Here is a 19007-nt window from a genome sequence, read left to right as displayed (position 1 = left end):
GATATTTTGAGATTCGTGAAATATTGGATTCAATATTGATTTTTGACAGACAGATAGCCAGTTTACAAGCCTTGTTTTGGAGCGTATGTGAAATTTTGAGGTAATTCAGTTAATTTTCATGCCATTTTACTGTCATTCTATTTGTAATTCTTTTGAAATATGGTGTCTATATCGAACTACTCTGGCACATCAATTAGAAGTAGTTCAGAGAAAATTTCTTAAATTTATGCTTTAAAGCAAAGATTGGCTGTGATGTTTTATGAAGAAATATGACCATATCTTATTGAACCAATTAGTCTAATGGTTCCAAACAGATCTCTTATGTCCAGCTTAGGTCATATTATAAAAATGACCAGACAAATATGTACAGAAATATTTTTATTTTATGATACTTCGCTAATACTTGACAGGTCAGAAAAATCTTTATGGGAATCAATTTTGGAACTGAATTTATTTGCTAAACTTCCAGGGTTACAAATCAATACTAACAAAACTATATGGATACCTAGGTCTACATGGGAGTAAGAAATACAGCAATGACACTTTTTACCAGAGTTTGGTTTACAATGGGGTAGGGACTTCAGCGTTAATTTACATGAAATACCTAAATTAATCTTTGACAAAAAATTGATTAAACTTAAATCTCTGGTTAAGTCATGGAGTTGAAGATGATTAACTCCTATTGGTAAAATACACGTGATTAAATAATTATTAATTTCACAATTAAATCACTTGTTCATTTCACTACCCAACCCAAGCATTACTTTTCTTAATAAGTTAAATACTATTGTATAGAACTTTCTTGGGAAATAATTACCTACGTATGTGTCATAGGACATGCAAAAATATGTTTTGGTGTGATGTTTTCAAAGCTTGGAAAGATTATTGAAGGGCAGACAACTCTCTATTCTGAAATCCCCCCTATGGCATAACCCACATATAACTATTGGTGGAAACTCTGTCTTTTACAATAACTGGTATGCTAAGGGTGTTAGAGTGATAAATGTAAGTTGAACAATCCAAATCCTGTTACTTTCTATTCATACCATGAATTTACACAGAATTTAGAAATATAATATAAAACTTCTACTTCCTTTCACTCCTTTAAACATAGAACCATTTTTAATAAGATTTGAGTAACAAAATATTTATATAAAATCTTATCAAAGAATGATGAAATTCCAAAAGGTAGGAAAAAATGGGCAAATCAATTTGACTTTGATAATTCTAATTGGGCAAATATTTTTTCTCTACCTTTCAATTAATAAACGATTCAAAACTTCAGTGGTTTCAGTATAGAATTTTGCATAATATTTTAACAACAATTCACTACTATTCAAAGCAAACATAGTTGTAAGCCCGCTTTGTACTTTTTGTTAATCCTTTCACTATTAATAAAGAATCATTAATTTTTGGGTTCTGGTCAATTAGAAATGAGTTAGTAAAATTGATAATGAAATTAACATCATCATTAAACATATTACATTTACAAAACTAGATGTCTTATAACCACACTAAACATAAATTCTCTTATCAACTTATTGAAAGACCATCACTATGTCAAAAAATACATAGCAACCGCTAAAAGTGATGCTTCTCTTGAAAGTTTTAACAAAGAGTGGGGAAAATGGATTTTTTTTTACATCTTTAGACTTAAATTGAAAAGATTTCTATATCTATACCTATTTATATCTATTAATGGACTCTTTAACTCTGCCAGTTGGTTTATATGAACCTTTTATACTTGTTTTAATTAGATATTACTATCTTCGAGTAAATGTTTTCAATAAAACAAATGTCGATTATTTATTTTCAACTTTTTGATTTTTAGAAGGCTCGTCTCTCTTTAATCTGTCGGCCCTTGTCTCTGTGTCGATTGTCTTTGTGCGTATATGTCTGCCTGTGTCTGTCTGTCTATCTGGTAGTTCTTGCCTGTGTCTTGTCTGTGTTAGCCTCTGTGCACATGTCTACCTTTGTATTGTCTGTCTGTGTTTGCCAGTAATTATCCGTCTTTCTTTCAATAAAACCACAACACATGACTAATATAATTAGTTTTTAATCCAATGTTTTGAAATGACATCTTGGTTATATATACTATCATACTAAGGTATTTGCTTGTGTAGAATATATTGAATGATAGTGTTAGAGCTATTCATATACATGTATATACTGGTATACATTTCGTTAAATGTACATCATGTATAGAGATGAATATTTTGTACAGAACTGGTGTATATGAAATGTTAAATTATGAATGTTCTATACAGATGTATGGTGTATATGAAATCCTTAATTACGAATGTTCGATACAGTTGTATGGTGTGTATGAAATGTTTGATGTGAATGTTTCTATAAGGATGTATGGTGTGTATGAAATGTTCTATACATATCTATGGTGTGTATGATTATTTATGAAATGTTTGAAATTAATATGTCATAAATTAATATGCTCTGTTATGATGGTACACACAATCAGTAAGATTAATATTCTCTACATACCCAATACTTAGATTACTTGGTATATGAAATAAGTATAGTTACCATGAAATGTGTATGGAATGTTTAGGATGAGTGTACTGTGAAGTATGTTACAGTCTCCCAAATATTGCCATGTGTATGTGCTTTGAAACACTGAATACAAATATAAATTTAAAAAAATGTAATCATATACTACATATATTATTGTTACTAAATAAGGCAGTGTTCCGAATTAGTTTTTGCCTTTATGTAAAGATTGTTTGCAGTATAAATACGACTTTTTTTGCACTCAAGTGTAAACACGACTTTTTTTGGCACTTAAGTGTAAAAACGACTTTTTTTGCACTTAAGTGTAAAAACGTTTTTGTTTCACTTTAGTGTAAAATCGACTATTTTTCAATTAAGTGTAAAAACGACTTTTTTTCACTTATGTGGAAAAACGACTTTCTTTTCACTTAAGTGTAAAAACAACTTTTTTTCACTTAAGTGTAGAAACGACTTTTTTGTCACTTAAGTGGAAAAATGCCATTTTTTGCACTTAAGTGTTAATACGATGTTTTTTCACTACTTAATGACAAAAATGTGTTTTGCCATTATGTGAAGATTTTTTGCACTTAATTGCACAAAAGTCTTTTTTTAACTAAAGTGTTAAAAGTTTTTCACTACTTAACGAGTTGCGTTAATATCCAAAATATGGTGTTTTTGGACAGTTAACATGCAGACATGAAGCCTCAGTATGTGACAAGCAAAAAATCCTTTTTAAGAATGAACACTGGTATAACAATGTTTAAACATACGGAGGCTGTCAAAAAATGAAGAGCGTTTAGTTAATTTCCTTCAAAATGACCAATTTTCAACCAAATAGCGCCCAACACACAGTATTCATCCATTTTATCAAGAAAATGTGCGTTTATGTCTCTCTTTGTAATGCCATATATCCTAAACCAGTCAGCTCAAACATTCATTGCTGCTCCGGAGTCCACCTGGATTTTGCACAGGTCCGTTACATGACGAAAGTCATTCAGCTGACAATTCACCTATGGAATTAACACAGCAAGGTACAATGGCACAAGTAGTTGCATTGATCTAGATCTTCATGTTCTCCATAGTGGCCTATACAAGCTGTCTCAAACCTTCATCAGTAGATCTGCAATGTAACAATAACTGATCCATTGTCTAGTTGTTGACTCCTGATAGCAACTGAAGTTTCAAAGAGGCAGAAAAGATGTCCAAAACAAACAATGACCTGTCAATACCACACTAGGAAAAGATAACCATTGAAGATTGCCCATCCATGAAGTCATGGGTAAACAAGCCCTTCACCTATATAAAACAGAAATCAGATCATTATAAATGTTCATTCGAAGGCAAAAAATGAACAGTACATTTCGATGTTAAATAGATAATGACTGTATGGAAAGAAAAACATAACGGTTTCGGGATACTTTCGGTTAATAACAAACCTATACATTTCGGGACAAACCTATACACACTAGTAAATAACAGCAACATTCTAAAACCTTTTTAAAAACGAGTTTTTATAACGTTTTAGAATGTGTATAAACACCGAATATAACACAACACTTTTTATCCTGAAACCGAGCCCCTGTGATGCCTCGGCCAGGAGTCGAGACTCTCTCTTGGCGAGTCTGTAGGATGCGGCTAGTATTTTTATTTAGGCGACATACCCCCCCCCCCCCCCCCCCCTCCAGAAAAGAACATGCATGCAATGATAATATACAAATATTTAATTTTAAAAAGGAAGTGCATGTGCGATTTGTTTTAATACTCTTCTAGATTTTTTAAAACTACAGTCACAAAACTATCAGGTTATGTTCATGTTCTCCATATTTAATTATTTTACTTTTTTAAAATAATGTTTTAAAAAGAACACCTTTATTTGCTGATTTTGTAATCTAAATAGAGATTTAGGTATTTAAATATCATATAAATGAAATTTAATATCACTCACTCTCTCTATATATGAAACGAAATAACTAGTAGCATAATGTTAGTTACATGTAAGCCTTAACTTAAGGAGGGTTTTTACTTGTTTGTTACTCTAGGACTCTAAACTTCATTTGTTAGGCTAACCTCTCATTCATTTACCGTTTTAAGGTCTGTGGTAGGCATATGGGTTTACGTCTAATTATCATTTCGACACAAGTTGTCTTGATTTTAGTAACCAATATTGTTGTTTTTACCCCGCTAAAGTGACATATCATTTACCTTCGTATCTAAGTCCGTAGTATGACGCAGGATTCAGGCTACGCCGTCAGCGTGGCTCCGGGGATTTTGTGTAGTTTGCCAATTAATACGCGGCCAACCATTGCATTTCTGTCGTGAATCCACGCAACATGTTTGCCTTTTAACGTCTGTCCAAATTTTCCTACATGCCAATTCCAATGATAGTCGCTGTAACATTCTAATTAAGCCTACCGAAATCACCTCAACCTCCGCCGCCATTTCGACCTCTGGGGCATGCACAATACATCGGTAAACGGAACCATCCATTGTGACAAGAGGGATAAGAGGACATATTGTGTACTTAAGTGCGAAGGTACATATTGTAAAAAGATTACTACATAATGACAAAAAAGGTACTTTGCGTTATGTGCTTTTTAAGTGCAAAAGATTTGCACTTAAGTGAAAACGTTTTTGCCATTATGTCCATGATAAGTTTTTGCACTTTAGTAGTTTATGTATTTTATCCTAAAACGGCCACCCATAATCTGTCAATTCGTCAACAATGGCGCCGAAAATGAGGTTGACTTCGTCATTAAACACTTCAACCTATTTGATATTTTTGTAGTTATTCATTTAACACATTTACTTATTAATTCCTTTTTTTGGGCCTTATTCATAACGGCTGAGGAAAAAATGTTGATACTATCTTCATATGTTACCGAATGTTTCTTTACGTCTTGTCAAAATTGCAGTAGGAGTTACCTCCCGTAGACCGTGCCGATTTCAGACAAGAAAAGCTCACCGCACTACATCCTTAACAATTTTATTTTCGCAATTTTTCAGACAGTACAGGACAAATCATTCTTTAAAAATTAATATTAAGGTTTTCCGTGGTACGCCGAAAGCGGCAATTTTGGATTACGAAAACTAAGGTTTGCTATCACTATTTCTCAGAAATTAATGACAAGATCTTTCTCAAATTTTACATGCAAGTTCTTGCTGGTCGCTTGCGTGTGTTTCCTTCTGAGACTTACGGGAAAAACAACATGGCTGACCCGAGACAATCGGTGAATTTGACCGCTAAGGTTTGTATAGGCATTTCTCAGAAACTACTGACTCGACCAGGGGACAGAACCCACAGCCTTCCTCATTGGGGTGAACGCTCAACTTAAGGCCAAAAGTGAGGCATTGTCAAGGGAGACACATGGAAGAAGAAAGTTGTTTAGAAAGAAGAGAAAAGATAAGATCTCAAATTTAAGTCGCCTCTTACGATCATGCAATGGGAGCAGCAAGTACAATTCTTACTCCTTACATGCAGGGACTTCAATGTTAAGAATTGCTGTTGCTATTGCTCAGAAAGTAACACTGGGAACTTTCTCAAACTTTATAGGTAGGCTCCCCATAGTCCTGAGTTTAACATGTTTTCTTTTTAGAATGATTGGAAAAACCAAATGGCTGACAGGTGGCTATCTTTGATTGTGCATGAATTACAATTTTTAACATTTTGCATACTATTTTTCAAACTCTTATGCAATAATATTTTTTCATAGTGGGAAATAAAATATGACATTAAGAGGCTTACGTTAATGTACAAGATGCCCGTTTAGGATTTTCAACATTTGACAAGATAATAATAAGAAGGTAAAACATCATCGGTTTCAGATCTGATCAAGATATTGTTTATCCTTGCAAGTTCTGAAAAACGATTCGTTGCAATATACATGCATCCGATAATTATCAGACAGGCAATATCAAGTTTCCGTGTTCAGTCAAAAAAGTAAAGGATACTGTAGAAATGTGCAATAAATACAATATGATTCACATTCAGATGACACCGAGGTAAAAGTTCGTTTAGTGGATGGCACATCTAATGGAACTGGACATGTTGAAGTTCATTACAGCAGCATTTGGGGAAGTGTATGTTATGCCGGCTTTTACGACAGGGAGGCTGAGGTCGTATGTAGAATGCTTGGATACAGGTATATTAAAGTTACGCTGTATTCATAATGTATATGCATCTGTATGTGTGAATTGGTTTTATTGTATAAGTTTTAACGACTTATTAACAGCTACGGTCAGGTTTGGGAAAGTTATATTTCATGAATTGTTTTTCAGGGGCCACTTGCAATACCCATATTGATCTGAGGTGATCAATCAATTACACACACATGTTTCGAAGCATGAAAGAAATAAGAAAGATATAGTTAACCGTAAATGGACAAGATTTGTTATACAGGTTTTACATAAACTGTAAATCCATACTAACATTAATTGTTTGATATTTTTCAGCAATGGTGTTTCCTATGGGGATTCATTTTTCTATTCCACTAAACTACCAATATGGATGGATCGGCTACAGTGTAATGGTACAGAGACAAACATCGCAGACTGCCCTTTTGGTGGATGGGGACAGATATCATCATATATGAGTATAGCGACTGCCCTCTGTTATAATGATTTTCAGGGTGAGTTTCTTATTCAATGAAAAACATTGTTGAAATGATAAAAGCGATTTACTACATTTATTGTTTCGTTAACATAATTCGTATCAAACATATATCGGGTAACAAAATCGACAATTGTGACACTGACGAAGAGGTACTTAATAAACGTCAATTGCAGTGCTAAGGACACAACAGTTTTGAACTTAGTAGATGTTGACTAGATTTTCCTCCATCATGATTTTAGCTAGTGACGAGCAACAAGGGGTCCGACTCATGAATGATGTGTCCAACACCTCCGGCTCTGTAGAAATTATGTACGGTGGACAGTGGTCTATAGTGTGTGGGAAGAACTGGGATGATATTGAAGCTGGAATCGTCTGTCGAATGCTTGGATACGGGTATGAAGCACATACATTAGTAGCATATTTATGATGATATTCTTTAATGATGAATACAACTTAAACCGAAACAAACCCCCCAAAAGAAGAACATCACCAATACAGGCCAGTTGGTGCATCTGATTTATATTAAAAACCTAGATTCCCATGACGTTTTAACAGCTTTTAAGGACAGATATGCACTGTTGCAAGGAACCAAAAACATCAACACCCCATGCCTCTAGCACTCATAAAAACAAACACGCATACATTACACACATGGAGGCATGTATATAGAGCTCTTAGCTAGATTGTATGTATAAGGACGTTTACTAAAGTACAGCATATATCCTCTCGTGCATGGCTGCGTATGTATACTACGGTATAACCTGTATAAACTAGTCCCTGTCTAATCCGGATCCCTATCTAATCCGGATCCCTGTCTTAACCAGCTGTGGTGTGTGGTCCCAGCGTATTCCCCATATAATCAAAATGGTTAAACCTTGTATAAATTGGACCCTGTCCATTCCGAAAACCTGCGTTGTTTCACAAATGTTGGCATAGTAATCCATGTAAAAACAAATTGTTCATTCCGGTTCTGCCATTTCTGTCGGCCGGCTACAAATTAAATCGGACACCTGTGTAAACCGGACAAATAATTTGGTCCCTGTGACATCCGGTTTAGACAGGTTATACTGTACCTATATTACGAACGCTTATATGCTACAAAACCAAGATCAGCCATCATACTTGTAATCAATCTTTAACAGTCAAGCATTTGTTCATCAAGTGTTTTATATCCTTAAAATGCAAGTTTATTGCTTTCCAGAAACGGAACTGCACAATTGTATACGTCTTACATGTGGGAATCCAGAGAAGGCATGAAAGTGAAGATCCATGTCAACTGTGTTGGATCAGAGACAAGTATTTACAACTGTATATTTAGCGACGTCCATGGATACTGCAATAATTACGCGGATGGCAGAGCAGGTGTTTCCTGTTCGGGAGCTCTAGGTAATTTTTAATTTGTGTATATGTACTGTAACTCACATTATTTTGTTGACGGAAATATCGGTATATAACATTGTAATAATCTATCATTTCCATATGTTCTATGTTATGTTTAGAGGTTTGATTCTTCACAAGAGTTAAGGTCATATGAGCACGGTGTTGAAACTCTTTGCCATCTCACTGAATAACATAACATGGACCCGTCAGCATAACGCCCCCGCTAAATAACCTTGGAATTCTCCTTTTTGCCCTCTAATGTACTCAAAATAAATCAAGATCTATTGAAGCGTTTGACTCTATTCACCTTTTCCTTTCATTACATGTCAACACCACGCGTTCGCCCAAGTTGATAGTAGTATTTCCCCCCTTACCAAGACAAATCGAAAATGCAAGTAAGAGTTGCTATGGTTAGTTATATCATTTTGATCAGACCAACATGTTAAAGGAAGAATTAGTATCATTGGGGTTTAACATCCTCGCAACAACCAAGGTCGTATAAGAACAGGGGCCAAGTGGGAGAAATCACCGGGAAGAGAAACTAGATAGGACAGAAACAATAGGAAACGAAGAAGTCATCAAGTAATGCAATGTAGCTCGCGCCCACATTAGTCGCCCTTTACGGTAAACATGCAGTGGGATACAACAGGTCTGGTCTTGGTTTATTTAATGTCCCTTGAATAGAAGACAATGTAGAAACCCCATTGATTCTATAGGGGGGCCACATTAGTCGTCTATTTCGGCAGGCCTATCCCCCCTCCCGAACCTGTATGGGTTCCGTCGTCAGTATAATGGGACCGATTGTCTTCGGCGTGGTATTCTAATGTGTTAACTAGAAATATGTCAAAATGACATGAAAGTCACCCCGTCTCCTGTATGATTATTTTCAGTATAATAAATCATTGACCAAGCTACAACTGACATATTTCCACCTGTCAATCAAAATGGTCTAACAATGACCAGGCATGCATACACGCTGTTTAGGTAGCCATGCCAACCTACTAGGATATAATAAGAAAGCATGTGGTTGATTTACTTGAAGAAAATATTCCATGTTTTATGACCATAAAACACAAACACTACAAATATTTTTTTATTTTATTTTTTTATTTCTGTGACATTCCCTGGTCTTCTGCATCCCAATTTCAAGGCCTTCCACATTCAAACATTCCAAAGTGCTAGGATGAGATATTTCATCTGTTAAAATGAAAACAAATGATATAAGAGAACTGAACATGCATATTGGAGCAAATCATTTTCACCAAAACTAAAGGCTGATAATTAAGGAGTTTCCAATCCCTATCACTAGTTTGTACTGGTATTGTATTGGTGGTTATTTAACTCAATATTATCAGTTGACAATTATCAGTAAAAAATAATTTGTTGGTAAAACTGTCAATATCGTCTAGTCATTGGTTTCAGCGCGTTAAATATTTCCGCGCAGCCATTTTATCAAGCTATAACTCGTTACTACGTGACCTGCTGGACACAACACAAAGATATTTTAGACGTTTGGCCATCGTCTGTAAACTGACACAAAAATTACCGGAGGTTCGTCCAGAAAACATGAGAATTAATCACCGATTAAAAAACACGCATAAATATACAGTTTTGCTTAATACACTTTTTATCTTGTTCAAAATGAATCCATACCTGAGTCCACTGACATGAAGTTTAGAAATTAAACCAACTAATTGTTATAACTTACAGTGTATTGCTGTAGCTGTTGAAGTACTTCCTTCCATTTTTGTTTGTGTTTTCTGGAAATGATAAGATATCAGCTATCTCACAATGCTTAATTGGGATATTTAGTGTGATCATGGTTTAATAAGCATGTATAGACTATAGGGGTATAACAATGTATCGGAAAACCAGTATATCGCAATACACAGACCATTTCGTACATGTACAGTATCTATCACAATGCGAAGCCGATAATAAAATATTGCTGAATCGCAACATGTTCTAACAGTCAAATAGATATGCTAATTACCATAATACAGGCTATTACATGTACTAGGATACAATTTAATACAAATGTATCACACAAATGATCTCAGATTTAATGACAGTATTTTGACACCCATTGAGCCCAATTATCAAAAACAATACCATTTTTTCCTGTGAAATTATATTGCGACACTATCGCAATATTTTCCTTCTGTATTGCAATATATTCTGGTAACCTCAACCCACAGGGGCTTGTATAGACTTATATGATAAAATTAGCTAGAAATACCTATATATACATGTATACGTATTTCTAGATAACACAAGTCCCTATGCTCAACCTGTATTGTTACACATACGATACCTTCAACCTGCAAGGGGAAGTGGAGAAACTCAAGAGAAATGTTTTATGTTACCGATAGAATGATCAGTGACCTAAGGAAATATTATGAAAGGAGCCATGATTTGCAGAAAGAGCTGCAAATACCACAATACCCTCAACTTTGTTTACATCCCTAAATTATACTTGATCTTTGTTGGTTGATTTCATAGAAAAGAAATATATACATGTACAAAAGTGCTGTTAAACACATTTGTCCTTACGCTCTGACAGGACACTGACAGGAATAGTATTGGCAATAGCGATATACATAAATATGGCAATGCCGTGTTTTGCCGGTACAGTATCGCCACATGGTGACCGCGTGGAACTGTACCGGCAAAACATGGTATTGTTTTGTCGGTACCCCGTGGTCACCCCTGCCACCACACCGCAGAAACGATAACTTTCACTAAACGGTGTCGAGCGCTTTTATTATAAATTCTGAATATGGCAATGAACTACTTACCTTACATGACCCTGCACTCCTCCGGTTTTCCATTTCAACTTCTGCCGTGTTATGTCGTAAAGTGTTCCAAAGTTGTAAACGTTGTCATGCGGGATATGAATGTTGATGAAATATTTGTTAGAATGACGGCGCATTCATTTATAACATATCACCCTTTGAAATTATAATGTGACTGCTGAAAATGGTATGTGAATTAAAAAAAAAAAACAATTTCCATAAATGTCGTAAACTTTTTACTTTGGACGAACTTGATTTAGGCGTGCCGGTTACCGCCGGGAAGGCGGCACCTACTTACTGATTACGTTTGTCCCTTAAGACCCGCATGTTCGGCACCTGTCGTTCGATTAGAAGTTTCGCCGGACTGCAGAGAAATGCAAAGCGATACAAAATCTTATTTGTGTCCGCAAAATTGCGCGAATGCTTGAATGTAGGGTGCCGGCGGCAAGCACAAACCCGGCATGTCAAATCAAGTTTGCCCTTTTTCTTTTTTTTTTTAAATATTGGTTTTAAAAAGAAATTTTACCAATATAGTCGTTGGTCAGACATAAAAATCTCAATCAATCAATAGCAATATATAATATAACAGTTTACCCCGTCGGGAACCTCAATGGTGACTGATTCATATTCGGAACATCTTCAGTTTGAAATTCGGCACGCCTTTTGGTTGCATGTTAGATATTTTCCTAAATCGATATCTGAGTTATCCAAAAGCTTGTAATTAGCGACAGAAGCAAACACACGAAAGCCGAAAACTGTGGTCGGCAACAGAGGTCAAAATCTGGGACTGAAACCAAAATTAATAGTCCCCGCTGGGGTTCCCACTAGGGGTGACTAAAATAAAAAGTTGACACTCAAATATAACAGTTCCGGCATGCAGTCATTAGTAACGAGCTCGAAGATACGTCATATATTGACATTAACTGTTAAAATAACTCTAAACGCAATAAACCAATCTCTTGCCTTATGCCACTTTTTGTAGGAGCGTTCACCTGAGCGAGGAAGGCTATGATTTCTGTCCCCTGACCAAGAAAATTAAAGTGTTTGACATTATAAGTTACATGCAGCTCTCTGCACGACTTTCAGCTTAACTTTTCAGTGAGCTTGAGTTAAACTGGCTCTATCATACTAGTAAAACGTCTTCACATGACTACTGCATTTGTTATGATTTAAAACCTGAAACAAACATGTGAAGAACTTTGCAGAGCCGGACAAATATGATTATTGACGAAGACGAAATGATAAGTGTTGGTTTTAAAATGGTGTATTATTTTGACAACATTTATGTCACCAGCTACGCCCATTCCGACTGATATAACGACGAGGACAGACTCGCCGTTTGCAATCCGCCTAGAAAACGGTTTGTACAACAACAGTGGCCGGGTGGGAGTGTACCATGACGGACAGTGGGGCGGAGTATGCGACTACTTTTGGAATTATAATGATGCCAACGTTGCCTGCAGAATGCTTGGGTTTAGGTATGTATCACCATATGTCATATATTACTATGTACTTTACGGTATAAAAATGTACATGTTTTGAGTAAAGTTTCTCGTTACTGTTTTATATAGGCGGGGCATTAGGTATTGTTTTCTGGCGTAGTACATTATCTGTATACTGCGTATGTGACACTGAAATAATGTAATACTTATCTTAGCCTATCTATATGTATAGTCTTAATGAAAAACATATACTTATATCAAATGAAATGACACGGAGGAAAATTTACAAGGATGCAATACTCACACATGCCAAGGAGATTGTCAAGTGCAAAACGTACGGAAATGGAGGGACATTTTTTGTTTGTTTTTATACACCCGTCAATATTTTAAACGAGGACTATTTTAATGAGGGAATCGTTCGTCCGTCTGACCAGATTTTGGTTTCCGTTAGATAGCATGCTGAAATACTCTACGGTGAGGGTAGTTTGTAACCATGTAGTAGAAAACCCAAAGACCACGACAAAGTCTGAAGTTGCACAAAATCTGTGCATGGTTGATTTGCATACTGGACGATGAGTGTTCGACGGTTCCGCCAGGGGGATAGGTGATCTTGGGGTAACAAAATTCACAATTCTGATAAAGCACCATAGGACCTTACATCATTAAAAATCCTTCGATCTCAGCAAATCTGGGTCTGGAGAAAAGACTGTTGAACGTTTGAGGTTTAAATTTTATACCATCTAACTACAAATATATGACGATAATTCCAACGAAGTTTGAATTAAATCCTATAAAAATAAACAAAATATACTCAAAAGTGTTATTTCTCTATCAAAACTAAAGTAATGTTTATCCCCTCCCCAGAGGGGAATGGGTGACCCGAGGGTAGTGAAATTTGCAATTTTAATAAGGCACTTTAAGATCTTTCCATCTATGATGGGTATTGATTCCAGCATATTTCGTCTATTTGCAGTATGATCAAGTATTATTCAGACACGTATCACAAAAATATGAAACTAACGTTCATATACCTGCATCTATTGCAATTATATTCATAAATGCCTGGCTTACTATGTATTGCATACACACCATAAACTGTACATGATTCAATCATACGACGAACAAATGACTGTCCCGCATATTGATCAAATGTACCAATTTAGGAGAGATTCAAGACAAATATTATGATGTGCCTGATATGAAAAAATTCTGTCATATAACTAATTCGTCATTCGAAATTTGTACATCTGCGTGAAATTGGTCTATACAATACTATTTTTAATTTTATTATATTGGTTTAGGAAATTTCATCATTTTGCTATAAACTTATGTAGACATTTGTTAACATTCTACCTTTCAAAGTTTTGTTGGTGTATTATCTTTTGTAATAGTCCCATCTTATTGTTGTCAGGTCAGCAATCGGCTAACAAACTTACAATATTAAATTTATTTACAGCAACGGAACAATAACAAGTCGACATTATACACTGGACTCGGCTTGGTATGAATGGTTTGGCAACGAGACAGACCCAGATCTAATATGGATGGATAACGTAAAGTGTTCCGGCATGGAGACCAGCCTTTCAGATTGCCCGTTTGACGGATGGGGTGTGGAGAACTGTAATGCTTACTATAGGTCTGGTCATGCTTATGTTTTCTGCTACGATGAAGGTAATTAACACAAATTGATATAGATTAAACATGTTTTACTGAATTCCTTTAAATTACAATATATAATTATATTAACTGCATGTCCGGTATTTAGTTTGGTTTATTTTCCTTAACGTCCTATCAAGAGCTAAGGTCAGTTAATGCCATGCCTCATCGTGTGTAATTAAAGCCTGCTGTGTGCGTGTGTGCTGGAGGCAGGGTCTGTTGATGTATCGCCACCTTGCGATAGCGCGGATATGATTCCGACTTTGTAGTGCGTCCTCAACAAGATTATCCTAAATGCTGAACCTTTTCGGAGGGAATAACAGATTCCATTTTAGGGACTTTGATCTGCCTTGGGCTGGGAACAAATCTAATTGCTATTACCATGTTAGGAGACAGCAACGACGAAAAAATAGATTAGTAAAGAAAGAGAGGGTAGAAAAATAGGAAATGAACAGTGTTTCGAAAGGGCAACGTTTTACGATTTGGGAAGACAGTGTTTAGATGCAACGTAAATGATTACGATATACTTAAGGATAGTTTAAATGAATACATGGGACATTATCCTGTATGTAAAACATGAAATTTGTTCGCTGTTAGGTCTGGCTATATATCCGTCGGTCAGAAAAAAAACCACCCACTTATTTCATTTCTCTGCTCACATTTTGCTCTTGGGACATTATTCCGACAATATTAAAAGAAAGATACATATCCTTCAACAGTGTATGCACCTAAACAATTGGTTATAGGTAGAGTATGCCAAAATTGAATTCAACAGCATCATACAGCACACTGATGTTTGAGCGGTCGGCCAAGCAAAGAATGTCGTGGTTATTTGTCTTCTGACCAATTGGCATACTATGTTGAGTACTTTCGGCATTTTATTTTAGTCACTTCAGTAGCACTTAATATATGGCACCAGATCAACTCTATCACAATGTTAAAATACACCATTAACGTTTCCAACACAAACCCATACCTGGGCGAACGTTCAAAACTAAAGCACAATTTAAGGTATTGCCAAGCAAAGCACAACAAAAGGTAGTTTGATAAAGAAAAATATAGAAAAATCGCATAGAGGAATTGCACCAACATGCCCTGCCTCCAGCACCCAGACACAGACAAAGCACTGTTGCAGTAGATTTATTATGGTCTGGTTTGTGTCCCCGAGAAGAGAGCACAAGTGCCAATCCCAAATTTCTCAGGGGTTTACCCGCATTAATCACCTTTCACGATCATGCAAACTCATGATCAACTTTTATGATCAACTACATTGATATTGAGAAGAAAGAAATCGGTCCTTCCTTTCATCCTTCATTTTCTTGCTCCACTTTCTTCAATAACGTACAGAGACGCTATCACACATTTCTAAGTAAAGCACATTTTTTTTCATTTCCAGTAGACGATTCGGAGTTGGACGTTCGATTAGTAAATGGCAGATCCGATGGATATGGACATATTGAAGTACATTACAGTAACTATTGGGGAAGTGTACACTATGGAAGTATTTACAACAACAAGGCCCAGGCCCAAGTTGTATGCAGGATGCTTGGGTACAGGTGACTACTTTTTCCTGATGGATGATGAGATTAAAATAAGTAGGCGAGTAGCGGAATTTCACTTGATCGATCGTCTGCAGCTCTCGGGCTCCAATCCCAGTCTGGACGTGCATTTTCCCTCCCCTGCTACAGATGATTTCACCGCAAGTCGTGTTAGCGTTTGTTTGCTGTTCTTAGTTGATTGCCCAATACCTAATTCTAGTACCTGGAAAGTAAATTAAGAATTACATTGACATTTTATCTTCAATGTCATTTATATATTTCAGTCATGGAAGTTTCTACAGCGGTTCCTTTATATCATCCACCAAAGTTACCCATTGGATGAGGAGACAGTGTACAGGTGAAGAAACAAGTCTTAGAGACTGTCCATTCGTTGGATTTGAAGATACAGCACACTCTTCAATTGGTATTGCTTCTGCCCTTTGTTACAACGATCCAAAAGGTTAGTTCTGTGATCAAAAAACGGTTTTGCATTTTGACATGTTTCAACAAGAACGACTAAATAGATATGATGCTATGAATAAGTATTTAAAAGAATTTCCTTCGCAAGTACGTTCGTCTAAGTTGGAAAACAAATGAACGTATTTTGCTATGAACACAGGCATGTATCGGATGTAATTTACTTTGCATAACTTTATACAGTAGTGTATGCGAAAGGCAGGAATACTTGATTGTTTAGTTTGAATTCGCGATGGGGCCCTCCTAGAGATTACTGTGATGTTACGATCATGCAATGGGGGCAGCAGGTGCAATTCTTACGCCCTACCTGCAGGGACCGATGTGATGTTGTACAGTACGGCAACGGCGTATAACACACATTATATTTGATAATAATCCCGTATATTAATATTTATAATATACAATCTTAATTATGGTAACAATTCATGTTTTGACATGATGTTGACTTCGAATGTATGATTGAATAATAGCACCAGAATACGGTGCTATTGTAAAAAGTACGCGTGCAGCCGAGGAATAAACAGGAATACATTTTTATTCATACAAATATCAAAGATTAGGGACTGAATCTGTTACTAAAACAAAATGTGCATGTCCTTAATAGAATGAAATAATTATTTATAAATATATATCTGTCCCATGCCTGCAGTTGTGTTAAAAAAGTCAATATAACATATTACATCAAGAGAATAAATAATTGCAATAAATAATTGCAATACATAAAAGTCATCTCAACATAAAATGGGTTCATTTACAAGTATGCTTACATAATATATGTGTAAGTTATTGAAATCAGTATATGTATACTGAACAAAAAAAGAAACGCACAAAGCCCCCCCCCCCCCCCCCCCCCCCCCCNTACCCTAAAATAAAGTATCCATATTGGACACATATTATAGCTGTACTTGTATTGTCTTTGCCAGAAATGTTTATTGTGTCTGATGACTAATATGACTTACTTAGTGTAAAAGCGTATGAAGACAGTTAAAGTGGGAAAGAGAGTATACATTAAGATATACTGCATGGTCCTGAATACAATGGTAAAGACAATGTGTTGTAATAAGAATAATTTCTCATGTTTATACTTGTCAATGCATACAGGCACTTTATGAAAACCTTTTAAAAATTAGTATTCATCCGGTTAATACTCCTTTTTAAAGAAAGGTTTGTCCCGTTGTTGGAGATTGTAGTATAGTCCCGTGCCCATTTGCACCGGTCTCATACCGGTAATGGATATTACCTGGTGTCTATGAATAATGCCGAGACGCCAACAAATATTTATTCATTTAAATACTGTCATTGGTGCAATTTACGTTTCAACAGGGACTTAGAATCTTTGGTGTCATAGTGCGGTAAAAAAAAGGCCCAACTTCTTCCCCGTCTCGTTGGGCCCCTTTGCAAACTAGGCATCTCGTTTTGATCACCTGTGTTACTGCCTCGTTTCAAGACCGCCACGTGACGTTATCGGCGCTATTTTCAACAGTGCTTTCCCGTACAAATCGAGTATCAAACTGGACATGTTTATTTGAACGGACTACTGTATGAATATGGGGATAGCAAGGAAACCTAATTGGAAGTGTAGACAACACATACATTCAATAACTGAAATATTGATTGTAACGGTATGTCAAAAATTATCAATGATTTTGTTGTAGTAGGTTTAAATGATGAACAATCGGTGTACCTTGTCGATGGCGAGTCTGGATCCTCCGGTGCTGTTGAGGTTGTTTATGGTGGACAAAGGGCTTCGGTGTGTGGTACGAACTGGGGTGACATTGAATCAAGAATCGTCTGTCGGATGCTAAATTTCAGGTAAAGAAAAAGCCATTGAATGTCATCATATATATATTATCTGACGTTCATATTCTGTACATTGTCTTACATTTATAGAATTTTAAAATCCTCCCAGATCTTATGGCGCACTGCCCTTCACTAAGTGAAACCAAATTCCTTTTTATTTGCGTTCTTGATGTTCAGCAGTAATTGAATTAATGTCGGTCAGGACTGCTTAAACTAGAATAGGAATAGTGTGACTGGGTTTGGCCTTTCACCTTATGTAAGTTGATGTGCAATAGGTAGACCAGACGGCAGAGGTAGTTGTCCTCTCAGGATTGCGCATAAGCCATTCCAACAACACATATAGTTACAATGCAAGAACGACAAACCTTATTTCCTCGAATGTGATTATTAAGCATTAACAGCAAAATAATTTATTATTGAACCCGCTGTTTTACGAAAAATGTATGATAAGGTGTTTTTTTGCAATTTATATATGATTATTTAAAATCAATGGATCTTTACAAGTTGTGATGCACATCACGACCACTTCGTACGCTATTGATGTATCGTCGTGTTGTTTGACTTGCATCGTCGATCAGTCGTAAAAAAACACAAAACTAAAAACTAAATGACGTTATTATGTCCAAAGGCGACATTCCCTGTGATGTGTACTTTCTCAAATATCGCCTAGCAGCTCCTACGTAGTGTAGAGTCCTTATATAACGGTCGCTGTTGCAAGAACATAATTCCCTAGTGCTACAGTATATCCCTCACATATTGGTTCAGATTGTTTAGGTTTGAACCCGAACCCGCCCCCCCCCCCCCC

General features: G+C 36.1%; 1 protein-coding gene across 2 annotated transcripts in view; it reads left to right on the top strand.

Annotated features, from left to right (window-relative positions):
* LOC110446116 (deleted in malignant brain tumors 1 protein-like) overlaps nt 1-19007 on the top strand; it is a 94324-nt gene that overhangs the window by 12779 nt on the left and 62538 nt on the right. For both annotated transcript variants that reach the window (XM_021491103.1, XM_021491104.1), the window contains exons 4-9: nt 6494-6644; nt 6955-7130; nt 7354-7507; nt 8316-8500; nt 12584-12767; nt 14188-14402. In XM_021491103.1, coding sequence (XP_021346778.1) covers nt 6494-6644; nt 6955-7130; nt 7354-7507; nt 8316-8500; nt 12584-12767; nt 14188-14402 — 1065 coding nt within the window. The remainder of the gene's footprint in view (nt 1-6493; nt 6645-6954; nt 7131-7353; nt 7508-8315; nt 8501-12583; nt 12768-14187; nt 14403-19007) is intronic.

Source organism: Mizuhopecten yessoensis, unplaced genomic scaffold, assembly GCF_002113885.1.
Source record: "Mizuhopecten yessoensis strain PY_sf001 unplaced genomic scaffold, ASM211388v2 scaffold2553, whole genome shotgun sequence".
NCBI classification, from domain to species: Eukaryota; Metazoa; Mollusca; class Bivalvia; order Pectinida; family Pectinidae; genus Mizuhopecten; species Mizuhopecten yessoensis.
Note: the sequence above shows the minus strand (reverse complement) of the source record. Positions and strands in the feature narration are given on the sequence as shown.